General features: G+C 43.7%; 1 protein-coding gene across 1 annotated transcript in view; it reads right to left on the bottom strand.

Annotated features, from left to right (window-relative positions):
• The window catches only part of LOC126424559 (cytochrome P450 4c21-like), a 65741-nt gene extending 62483 nt beyond the window's left edge, over nucleotides 1-3258 (bottom strand). Inside the window, exon 1 of the mRNA XM_050087305.1 lies at nucleotides 3166-3258. Within this exon, the coding sequence (XP_049943262.1) occupies nucleotides 3166-3258 (93 nt within the window). The remainder of the gene's footprint in view (nucleotides 1-3165) is intronic.
• Nucleotides 3259-12958: the final 9700 nt, after the last annotated feature.

Genomic DNA, 12958 nt, shown 5'->3' with positions numbered 1-12958 from the left:
AGACACATTTAGCATATGGTCCATTTTGCTCTCACATGTGTTTTACAAACAGCTCTGTATTACTTTTCACTCAAGTCATTTGAAGCTGCTGGATGCTCCTAGCACAGGTGATTTCTATTTTACACACACATTTTCCGCACACGGCTTTGTGGCACAGTTTTCGCTGGTCTTGTTGCCTTTACAGAGGCTGATTTGGCACCTCTTCCGCAATCTAGGTGATTTCAGTCCCACATCCTCTTGCTTTGCCTGATGTTCTTGCTCTTTCGTTGCCTTGAGTTCATTTTCCAGTTGATGTACGAACTCCTTCCATTCCATTTTCTTGTTCGTTACTGTGTTTTAGATGCCCCATGCATTTATTGCTGCCATGCCCAATTTGTTGTAGAAGACATGCATTGGCCATCTCCTACATGCAACCTTCCTTGTTTATTTACTGGTCATTTGATCAACCATGTCCACCCCATACTTTATTGCATTGTAGAATGTTACAGTTTCAGGTTTTTTTTCTTTCCTTCCTTGCTTATTGCTACTTTAGCATGTAGCGTACTCAGAAGAATGACATTTTTATTCTTCTCTCCTTGGTATACAGTCAAGGTGCAATCTGTGTTGCCACTATTGTGCAGTATTGCGGTGGAGCGTATTTCTGCATTCAACTTCCTTATTTCATTGGGGATTTAATCACGAATCTTGTTCATTGTTCCAACTATTGAAGTTTTCTCTTCTTTGAGTTTTTAGCAAGCTGAAGAGACACAAAGAAGTTTTCTGTGGTAACATTTCTTCCTTGATTTACAAATGGCTCCATGAGATGCAGAACGACGTCCTCCCCAAGTAGTTGTTTCTATGTATATCCTCTTTGCCGAGGTATGGGAAAGTATTACATATATACTTTGTCATTTCATCAACAGCCAACCAGAATTTAGGACCATATTTGTCTGGTTTGTTCGACATGATGGCAACAGTTGCTCGTCAATGGTTATATTTTCTCCACGGCAGTAAGTGCGAATAATTTTTTCAATGAACTTTCCCCAAATTTCAGGTAAAAGAGCGAATTTGTTGGCTACCAGGCGTTCAGCCCAGGTTGATTTTTCATCAAAACGGAGAAATCTGAGAATCTGAGATCATCTACAGACATACCTTTTGTGCACAATACACCCTGAACATAGATTATGGCTATCAGTATCTCCAGTTCCTCATGTGACACTGTACAGTCACTGTTTTCTAGTACTTTTCGAGCATTTGACTCTGTGTATTTCTTCATGAGATGCAGCATTGCTTCATCAACAATAAGACAGAAGGCAGTGATGGACAGAGCTGTCTACTCGTTGGCAAGCATTAGCAGTGAGACGTCCTCTCTCCTTCAGAACGTTCACAGCTGACCACCTTCCAGAAGATGAATAATTTCCAATCTGCTACACAGCTCCATGCCCTGCAATCATCTTTGTAGACGCTTCCGGCTGTTCCTGGTGAAAGAGGTGACGATTGCCGTATATCAGCATCTGAATCCTCTTCCACTGATCGCCCCTCCTTCACAATGTCTTCATCTTCACTTGTGCCAGGTACATAACCATCATCTTCATTAGTGAAGTCAATTTCCGATTCAACTTCGGAATTCTCTGAGAGGTGTGACATATCATCATCAGAAAGACGGTACGTGTTTAGAAACGTGTTTCACATACAAACGCTGCCTGAGTAACACAACATGAGCAGTGGCGAACTGCAATGTACACGTGTCAACTTTCAACAATGAGGAGCAACTGCTCTGTGTTACTGCTCACTGTTGCCACTATATTGTTGGATAATTTACTTATATTTAGAAGAGAAATTACAGTGGGCTTAAATTTACCCTTTCGCTCTTCTACGTATACTGAATGAAATGGCGAAGAAAATTAAAATATTTTGTAAATACTAAAACATGTTCAGAAGGAGCAGAAAAAAATTAGAAAAAGTCACATAATTTCATTAGCGAAGTAATAAAATTGGATATGACAATGAACGAAAAACGTATGACAGAGGCCATTTTGACCCCTTCCGGCGTCTTAATTTTAATTCGATGGCTAGTTCGTAGATCCGTATTTTCCGTTCCCACCATAATCGTAATGGTCGTTAGTTGTACTGTCCGTAGCCGAAATATTACCAAGTTCTGTAGAGAGCTCAGCCTCGCTCTATTGCAACTGTTGCCGGATTAGCGGTACTAGTTTCCAGCCTGATGTATTCTACTAACGATAGATAGATTATGATGCCAGTATCCACCCGCATGTATTCTATTAAATATAGATCATGATGCCAGTGCCTACCTGGCCGTTAACCTGCAGGTCCCTGTCGTATCAACATTGATGATTCTTTTGCGTGTAAGACATTAGTGCTGTGGATATTGATTTTACTGTTGTGTTTGTGAATCTTAAGCTGTGAAACCGAGCGCTTTTGTGTAACTTACTTCCTTTTCGCGGGAAGGTTAAAATGCAAAGTAGTTGGCAAAATAGTACTGCTTTCATTCTGGGGTGTGCTTGTTTAAAATTAAAAGCAGTGTGAGCAAACGTACGTAAATTTTCTGGCACTTCCTGCTAATTTGTGCATTCTCTTCTCAAGTGCTGAATTTTGTCATCAGTCTGTCCTGACCTCTTTCTGGAGTTCCTCGCGAGTCGTTTACTGTTCCTGGGGCAGGGAATGCTAATTATTCGTTGCGTTCTTAGCTCACTCACCAGAAGACTTTGTCCCATCGATCTTTCCAAAGCTGAACCCACATCCAATAATGCAATCGAAGTCTCTAACTGATTTTGATCTTCTGCTCCCATGCGTGGCCTAAAGGTCAGTGCCCGCGCGACAGACGTGGTAGTGTACTCCCCCCTGGGTGGCTAAGGTGGTTTGTATTAATTCTTATGTTGCTGTATTTATGACACCGCCGTTATTCTGTAACTCCGCTTGTTGTAAAAATATTATGTTAACTTTCGTACGTGAGCACATGATCTATCCCCTTTAGGATTTCTGATTAGTAAAGTTCGGTACGATTTCAGACAAGTGTAAAAGCTGCTTAACAATCCGTGTTAAATCACATTCCATTTGGACGTCGGTTTGCCGTTAACACTTCAGAAGAACTGCTCAATTGTTATTTCAAAGCTCGAGCGAATCCTAAATGATGCTAATTATTCGTTGCGTTCTTAGCTCACTCACCAGAAGACTTTGTCCCATCGATCTTTCCAAAGCTGAACCCACATCCAATAATGCAATCGAAGTCTCTAACTGATTTTGATCTTCTGCTCCCATGCTTGGCCTAAAGATCAGTGCCCGCGCGACAGACGTGGTAGTGTACTCCCCCCTGGGTGGCTAAGGTGGTTTGTATTAATTCTTATGTTGCTGTATTTATGACACCGCCGTTATTCTGTAACTCCGCTTGTTGTAAAAATATTATGTTAACTTTCGTACGTGAGCACATGATCTATCCCCTTTAGGATTTCTGATTAGTAAAGTTCGGTACGATTTCAGACAAGTGTAAAAGCTGCTTAACAATCCGTGTTAAATTACATTCCATTTGGACGTCGGTTTGCCGTTAACACTTCAGAAGAACTGCTCAATTGTTATTTCAAAGCTCGAGCGAATCCTAAATGATGTTCTTGTGTAGATAATGGAAATATTCTTATCACTCCCAAAATACACTCCTGGAAATGGAAAAAAGAACACATTGACACCGGTGTGTCAGACCCACCATACTTGCTCCGGACACTGCGAGAGGGCTGTACAAGCAATGATCACACGCACGGCACAGCGGACACACCAGGAACCGCGGTGTTGGCCGTCGAATGGCGCTAGCTGCGCAGCATTTGTGCACCGCCGCCGTCAGTGTCAGCCAGTTTGCCGTGGCATACGGAGCTCCATCGCAGTCTTTAACACTGGTAGCCTGCCGCGACAGCGTGGACGTGAACCGTATGTGCAGTTGACGGACTTTGAGCGAGGGCGTATAGTGGGCATGCGGGAGGCCGGGTGGACGTACCGCCGAATTGCTCAACACGTGGGGCGTGAGGTCTCCACAGTACATCGATGTTGTCGCCAGTGGTCGGCGGAAGGTGCACGTGCCCGTCGACCAGGGACCGGACCGCAGCGATGCACGGATGCAATCCAAGACCGTAGGATCCTACGCAGTGCCGTAGGGGACCGCACCGCCACTTCCCAGCAAATTAGGGACACTGTTGCTCCTGGGGTATCGGCGAGGACCATTCGCAACCGTCTCCATGAAGCTGGGCTACGGTCCCGCACACCGTTAGGCCGTGTTCCGCTCACGCCCCAACATCGTGCAGCCCGCCACCAGTGGTGTCGCGACAGGGGTGAATGGAGGGACGAATGGAGACGTGTCGTCTTCAGCGATGAGAGTCGCTTCTGCCTTGGTGCCAATGATGATCGTATGCGTGTTTGGCGCCGTGCAGGTGAGCGCCACAATCAGGACTGCATACGACCGAGGCACACAGGGCCAACACCCGGTATCATGGTGTGGTGTGGGGAGCGATCTCCTACACTGGCCGTACACCACTGGTGATCGTCGAGGGGACACTGAATAGTGCACGGTACATCCAAACCGTCATCGAACCCATCGTTCTACCATTCCTAGACCAGTAAGGGAACTTGCTGTTCCAACAGGACAATGCACGTCCGCATGTATCCCGTGCCACCCAACGTGCTCTAGAAGGTGTAAGTCAACTACCCTGGCCAGCAAGATCTCCTGATCTGTCCCCCATTGAGCATGTTTGGGACTGGATGAAGCGTCGTCTCACGCGGTCTGCACGTCCAGCACGAACGCTGGTCCAACTGAGGCGCCAGGTGGAAATGGCATGGCAAGCCGTTCCACAGGACTACATCCAGCATCTCTACGACCGTCTCCATGGGAGAATAGCAGCCTGCATTGCTGCGAAAGGTGGATATACACTGTACTAGTGCCGACATTGTGCATGCTCTGTTGCCTGTGTCTATGTGCCTGTGGTTCTGTCAGTGTGATAATGTGATGTATCTGACCCCAGGAATGTGTCAATAAAGTTTCCCCTTCCTGGGACAATGAATTCATGGTGTTCTTATTTCAATTTCCAGGAGTGTAGTTTTAAAAATTCTCAGAAGGTATCATTTCAGACTTGTTATGTAGTTTTAAATAAATTGTCTCATGTATTTTACGAAAGATGCTTAATCTTCATTTGGGTCCAATCCTTATAAACTTCGAGTAATCAATAAAATGCAGAAAGCGCACCAATATCTGATTAACGTTTTTTTCTTCCACCTCCTGGGAATTCCTGGAACACGCGCCGCTCTCTCGCTTGGAGACTGCGCGCTAGGTGAGACTTTTTTGCTGTCCAGCGGTTGCGGACGGCTAGTTAACTTGCTCTGGCTCGCGTGGGCGCGCATAATAGCTGTGCGCCGCGTATAACAACTGCATGGCGCTGACCACATTCTGCATCACAGACTCTTGCAGTTCTCTGCTGACGGACACTGGTCACATCCCTAAGAATGAGCGCGTAAACCAGCGTTCCTTGTCGGGAACTGTCATCAGCGTCCACTCTTCGTGAGCGTCTTTCCTCACCATGTGGGTAGACTTCCAAGGAACAGTTCTGCTTTTAACTTCAAGCGTATGTCAGTTCAAGTTTTCCAGCATCTCTGCGTCCGTCACCGGTAGCTGAGTGGTCAAAAAATAAATAAATAAATAAATAAAAAAGTGGTCAGTGTGACAGGATGTCAATCCTAAGAGCCCGGGTTCGATTCCCGGCTGGGTCGGAGATTTTTCTCCGCTCAGGGACTGGGTGTTGTTTTGTCCTAATCATAATCGTTTCATCCCCATAGACGCGGAAGTCGCCGAAATGGCGTCAAATCCAAAGACTTGAACCTGGTAAACGGTCTACACGGTGGGAGGCCCTAGTGACAATACATTTACATTTTAGCATCTCCGTAATGGCTTTCAACAGATGAAACAAACTTGTCACCGTTTGTGCTCACCTTTTTGGATCTACATTCCTAAACATCCCAGTTCACGGTTAGTTAGTTAGCTACACGCTCCATGGATCATTTTACATGATAGGTCGTAAAGATGTGGAACGAGACATTTTACATTCACATTTCAAATTAATTTCTTCATATAGTCACATTCTGAACATTTATAAACGGTGTCATTTTATTATATTTTAGTTTTTACAAAAAAAATAATAATTTCTTGGGAACAACTGATTTCTTTCTTCAAATGGACAAGAACATCGTCAGAATATACACTTAAAAGATACAAACTGAGACAATATCGAAAACTTACATGACGTTACGCAAAGTACATATTCCATTTCCAGTGTGGTGATTTACTTTTAATTTGGCTCAAAGCACTAAAGAATAATCTGTCTGTACTATAGTACTTAAACATACATATAAAGTAAATAATACATATAAAGTAAAATAAATAATACATATAAAGTAAATAATAACATTGACAGCACCAAAGATTAAACTGAGTGTACAACAGTGCTTGTAACGTCCATGATATAGTGTATTCAAGATAATTTATAGCTACAGTAAAAGAAATTTACAATTTAATGAATATTTTATGTGCCTGTGTATAGACATCTCATCTATGAACGTATCTGCTTATGTTTCAAGAATACATTGGTAAAAATTAAAATGTCTTTCTAAACATATTTTTTGAATGTATCTTCGAAATTCGTTTGATACTGTTTTCGTCGTAACATACGCAAGCACTGTAGTGGCTTCCAGCTGTTCCAGTTGTAGCAAGCCATTTGCCAAAGTATGAGAAATTTCTATTTTTTAGCTTTTTTACTGATCTATCAATTTCCTTAGTGTAGCTGGATATTTCTACCAATATTCCAGTTTTGAGTAAAAATGGCTCCCAAAATGGGAATTCTGATTCTGTTTTGACACATATTGACAAACTAGCCTTTTCCTCATGGCTTCACCCGTGTATCCTCGCACCCCTATCTGTTTATCTCCTCCTCCTCACTCTTTCCATCCCTTCATCTCTTCCTCCTCCCCCTTGTCCATTTCCTCCAACTCCTCTTTCTGATCATGCCATTCTCCCCCTCCTTCTGATCATATTGTACTCCCTCTTTCTCTTTCCACCTCTGCCTTACCCTCAACGACCTGTCTGCACCTTCTCCTTGCCTCATGCGTCTCCCCCTCACCAACGCTCTCGGTCCGCTCCCTCCTCACATTCACCCTGACCACCCCACCTCTTTGCATCTCAAACAGTCTCTAGCTGTCCTCATCGGCTCATGCAGCCCTTATAACGTTGTTGTTTGAGTCATCAGACTGGTTTGATGTGCCTGCCAAGAATTCCTGTTCTGTGCCACACTCTTCATCTCAGAGAACCACTTGCAACCTATGTCCTCAATTATTTGCTGGATGAATTCCAATCTCTGTCTTTCTCTACAGTTCTGACCACCTACAGGTCACTCGAGTACCATGGAAGTTATTCCGTGATGTCTTAACAGATGTCCTAACATCATATCCCTTCATCTTGTCAGTGTTTTCCATATATTTCTTTTTCACTAATTCTCTGGAGAACCTCTTCACTCCTTACGTTATAAGTCTAAGTAATTTTCCATATTCTTCTGTAGCACCACAACTCAAATGCCTCGATTTTGATCTGTTCCATTTTCCCGCAGTCGATGTTTCACTATCATACAATGCTGTGATCCAAAGTACATTCTCAGAAATTTCTTCCTGAAATTGAGACATGTGTCTGATACTAGTAGACTTATCTTGGTCAGGAATGCCATTTTTACAAATGCTAGCCTGCTTTTTATGTCCTCCTTGCTCCGTCCATCATTGGTTATTTTGCTACCTAGGTGGGAGAATCCCTTAATCTACTTCGAGATCACCAGTTACGATGTTAAGTTTCTCGCTGTTCTCACTTCTGCTATATTGCATTACTTTCTCCTTTCTCAATCTACTCTCAATCCATACACTGTACTCAGTAGTCTGTTCATTCTATTCAACACATCCTGTAATTCTTCTTCACTTTCACTAAGGACAGCAATGTTATTAGTGAATCTTGTCATTGATATCCTTCCACCTCGACTTTTAGTTCCACTCTTGAACCTTTCTTTTATTTCCGTGATTGCTTCTTCCTTGTATGAATTGAACAGTAGGGGCGAAAGACTACATCCCTGCCTTACTCCTTTTTCAATCAGAGCACTTTGTTCTTGGTCTTCTATTATTATTGTTCTCTCTTGACTCTTGTCCATATTGTATATTACTTGTCTTTCTCTGTAGCTCATCCCTATTTTTCTCTGAATTTTTAACATTTTACAGCATTTTACATTGTTGAACGCTTTCTCGACAGATCCTATGAACGTGTCTCAATTGTTTTTAGTTTTGCTTTCATTATCAACCACAGTGTCAGAATTACCTCTCTGGTGCGTTTACCTTTCGTAAAGCCGAAATGATCGTCATCTAAAACAAGCTGAGCTTTCTTTTATATTCTTCTATATATTATTCTTGTCAGCAGCTTGGATGTATGAGCTGTTAAGCTGATTCTGTGATAATTCTCACACTTGTTGGCTGTTGCAAATCCTCAGAATTGTGTGAAAGGTATGTCTCCAAAAGTCAGACGATATATCGCCAGAGTTTTACGTTCTACACACAAACGTGAACAGTCATTTCACCAATGATTTTAAACGTACCGATGGATTTTTCCTATCCTGATATCTCACAACAAGGATTGGGATAATTTAAAGAAAAACAAATGGAAGTGGACCCATATATTTCGTCATTTGTTATATCATGGAATACACTTAATTGCTTAACAACAATTATTATAATTACAAATTGAAAACCTTGTCAAAAATGAATAACAGTTTATACCATTATAAACAGGACTTAAAGGCAGGAATAGACATAAGTTGCCAAATACATGTAAAAAGTCACGGTACGGTTCGTGCATGCGTCTACGAGGCATCCTGCTCTTATATTCAAGTGAGACTGTTCCGTTACCTTCACTTTACTGCGAGAACAGTAACAGCTGAGATTTTTTATGAAACAACTCAGTCCTTATACATAGGTACCACATGCTATTCTAAGTTCGTAATCAGGATCAAATCGATTTCGCCACATCAGTAGCCACCCCCCACCCCCCTCCAAATTGTAGCAGGAGCTGTGGCTCGTCCAACAGCATACATAGGAACAGAATGCAGAATGTAAATTACAAGTTTCAATAAATCTTTGTAAAATCGGGAACCCCTGGTACTTCTGGGTACTGACATACAACATTTTTTCGCGACCGAATTTGGATAACATGTAGTAGACTTACGTTTGAAGGACTGTGAAGCACACTACTGCTCTCATTGTTTAACATGGAACAGTTCCCAAGTTGCTATCGGAACTTTAAGCGATCAATCGAGACCGCATCTTGTTTATCATTCCTGTCAATCATAAATACCTTGTCGTCACGGTGTTGTGTGTGTGTATGTGTGTGTGGTTTTTTCAGCCAGGTATGTTTATTGTAATGTAGACTCGTTGGAGAAGTGTGCTAGCGTACTCAAACATCAGTGTCTTCAAGACCTTTGATACAGCCGGCCGCTGTGGCTGAGCGGTTCTAGGCGCTTCATTCCGGAGCCGCGCTGCTGCTACGGTCGCAGGTTCGAATCCTGTCTCGGGCATGGATGTGTGTGATGTCCTTAGGTTAGGGGACTGACGACCTCAGATGTTGAGTCCCATAGTGCTTGAGCGTCTTGAACCTTGGATATATTTAGCACTACCTTGGATATATTTTATTATGAAGAACAATCTTCATAAGGACGTGATGAATGTCTTAAGCGATCTATTTGACTCTTGTAAATCGTTAAACAATTAATCTGATAGGACAGTGCAAATTGACCATTGCAGCCATTTTCCGTGTTGCAATTGCTGCGATCTCGCAGTCGGATGCTTGTGTAATCACGCTTTATGTATTTATAAAGGGTTTCACTTGCTCTATTTGCGTACTATTCCCGCCAGGTTAGATGACACCTGAAAAACTGGTATCTCTAGCTGTGGGATGAAGAGTAGGAGAAAGGAGGGGAGGTATAGCGGGAGGCAAGAGTGAGTTAGTCAGTAGCTGCACATCGAGCTGAACGCATCAGAAGCTGCCGCCACTCCCTCCTGGTGAGATCTTTTGGATCAGTTTTTTAGGTGTAACTAACCACGTTACTACGGGTTATTCCTTATTATTGGGAATGGAAATACTTATTGCTTATGAAATCAACGTGAGAAGAATAGGGTCGCCACCGACTCAAACCATACAACTAATCAAAGATTTGGTCGAGTCGGAAAATAAATTAATTTGATCACAGACCAAAAACTCACAAAAATGCATGCGTTGTGAGGTCGTTCACAGCGGATACGATGTAATTAATAGTATTGCCCGTGCGCTGTTCACGACAATCAAACATTTAAAATAAAATAGGAAACGCATGAACACTGCATAGGATCAGCTCCCAGCGACACACCTGAAAATATGACTTAATCTAAAGCATTTGTTATAAAATACAAGAGGAGACTAATCACTGGACCTGTGCATAGGGAAACGCATTGGATGTGCTAATGGGAAAGCTACGAGGTGAGTGGCTTAGGCGCAAAAACGTAATCTCGGAACACAAGAGAAAATTGTAGATAAAATCATTTATTCCTAAACTAAGGATGTGAGGCATGTACACGATTCTTGATAACACGTGGTTTGTGGAGGCACAATTTCTAGGTATAGTGCCAAATTCCAACAATATCACATCATACAATCATGTTAACATTTTCTAAAACAAACATGCGATCGGACAGTTAGTGATGCCGGTAGCCCAACAACTATAATGTTCTACCACGTGGTTGGGGCCCCACGGACGAAATACACGGAAAGTAAGGAAAATTTACGAGAAGGCAAGGCTCTAAATATTTAGAAAGGTGAAAGCTTATACAGGCACAGCTGAAGGCAAACAGACATTCATTCAGAAGCGAGTGCTCACTGCTTATCGACACCTTTGTGTGACGCTCTTCCGGCGGATCCAAGTCTGCTACAGAAATTTGCTAAAAGAAAAATCTGCCAAAGTTTTGCATTCCTTGCTGCGACAAGGCAAAGCAATCTTCCAGATTTGAAAAGCGAGACCAAAGGCTAACAGTTCTCCCCTCGCCAAGTAACAACGCGCCACGCGGTCAGTCTAACTCATCCTTCTTCGACTGGAGCACAGCTGTGGACGCTTCCCGTACCAGCGGCAGACTGCCTCCCGCTTCTCCAGCCTCTTCCACGCTCCGCGTGGACCGGAAAACCCCAAGATGCCATTTCCGCCACCAACCTAACGCAGGTGGATTTCTCACAAGTAGCGGAAACCTCTTTGCCGACTTGACCACTACGAGAGTTGGCTATTCTGTGCAACTGCTGCTGAATCTGTACGATTATCGCAAACTTTCTGCAGCAGACTACGCCGCCGTCTAGCAACGTGACACACAACCACATTCATTCAATCACACTACTATGAGAGTAAAGAGAATAGAGAAACAAGGAAAAGAAAGAGAAATGGTAATGAAAATGGGCTACCGGACTAATGAAAGGTGGCTACAGGACGCTTTCATCACCCCAAACGTCCCGGAGAAGACTGTGCCGGGAATTTTCTCGCCATGCTAGGAGATTCGCCAACAGTCTTCAAAACAAACATACCCTAACGAGCAACAATTGCAACAGGCAAACAGCAGCACAAAAGAATTGATTGATCTCTTAGATCCAAATGAGTTTTATCTGACCTTAGTCAATAATTGTGACCTCATGCGGTCCGCAAGGCTAACAAAACAAATTAAATTAAGTGTGATACTGTACGCTAACATCATGTCATCTGACCTACAACGACAATAAACATGAGATATTATCTTAAAATTGCTTAAACCTATTATGAAAAGTTAACATAGAGACATAGATGAACAGGTACACAAAATATATACATGTATAAACAAATTCAATGTTGCAAAATCATTATCACGAACCAAAGCAGTAGCAGCTGCTGCTGACATAAATAAAAACATGTAAGTGAAAGTGCAAAATACAATTTTCACAACAAATACAGTGATACAAAATCATTAATGAACCCAATGGAATGACAGCTGGTAAATAACCACCAACCACCTATGGAAAATAAGACATGAGTACAAAAACACACCCAGAAACCAGCTCGTTGACACGCTGTCATTTTGCAGTTTCGTCACATGGTATTTTCACAGGGTATTCTCTTTAGGTGCTGGGGTGGGCGTCTCTTCTAAAGGCGACTTGGAGAATAAGCTACTAGGGGACCACAACACTGAACTGGGGAGTTCGCAGCGGCGTTGATTGTGACGTCCGTTGTAACCCAGGTTGTTCATCCTAGACAGCACCCCGCGACGTTGCCTCGTGCCCGTTTCCACCCTCTGAGTCCATACTGTGGGATGGTTCGGCGTTGCAGATTTGCAGGACATCGCCACTTGTGCGCCCTGCCTCATCATCGAGAAGGCGGCTTGGCGGTCGTCGTCCGTGTGTTGTGGAGGAATGTGTTTTACCGACACACGCCCCCGTCTCCTTTCGTGTCAATGGGGAGACACGCGCTCTTCTGCGTCGCATCGAGGTCGACGTAAACTCGTGCGGGTGTCGGGCTTGAGACCCGCTTATCATCTCTTTGCACCGTCTCAGCTGATGCGTCAGTGGTGGGACCCGTGTCCCTCCGGGCAGTGGGCGTTACCTCACCGCAGCAACCGTCTGGACTAGCGGCGCTCAGGGATCGGCGGCCTCGCCTGGTGTGCGTCATACTTTCCCTTTCGCTTGTCAGATGACTAGCGCATGGGATGGAACGCCGGCCATCAGCTGGCGCTGCCGTGGTGACACGCCTGCGGGCTCCGGTGTGAGCCTGCGCCTTGGGGAAGACCAGCATCCCCTCCCCTCTGATGGGGAAACAGCTGTGACCGCTCGCCGCACCACTGCTTCGCCGTTGGTACCAGAGTTCTGCAA

Source organism: Schistocerca serialis, chromosome 10 (genome assembly GCF_023864345.2).
Source record: "Schistocerca serialis cubense isolate TAMUIC-IGC-003099 chromosome 10, iqSchSeri2.2, whole genome shotgun sequence".
In the NCBI taxonomy this organism is placed as follows: domain Eukaryota; kingdom Metazoa; phylum Arthropoda; class Insecta; order Orthoptera; family Acrididae; genus Schistocerca; species Schistocerca serialis.
This window is presented reverse-complemented; position numbering and strand designations above follow the sequence as displayed.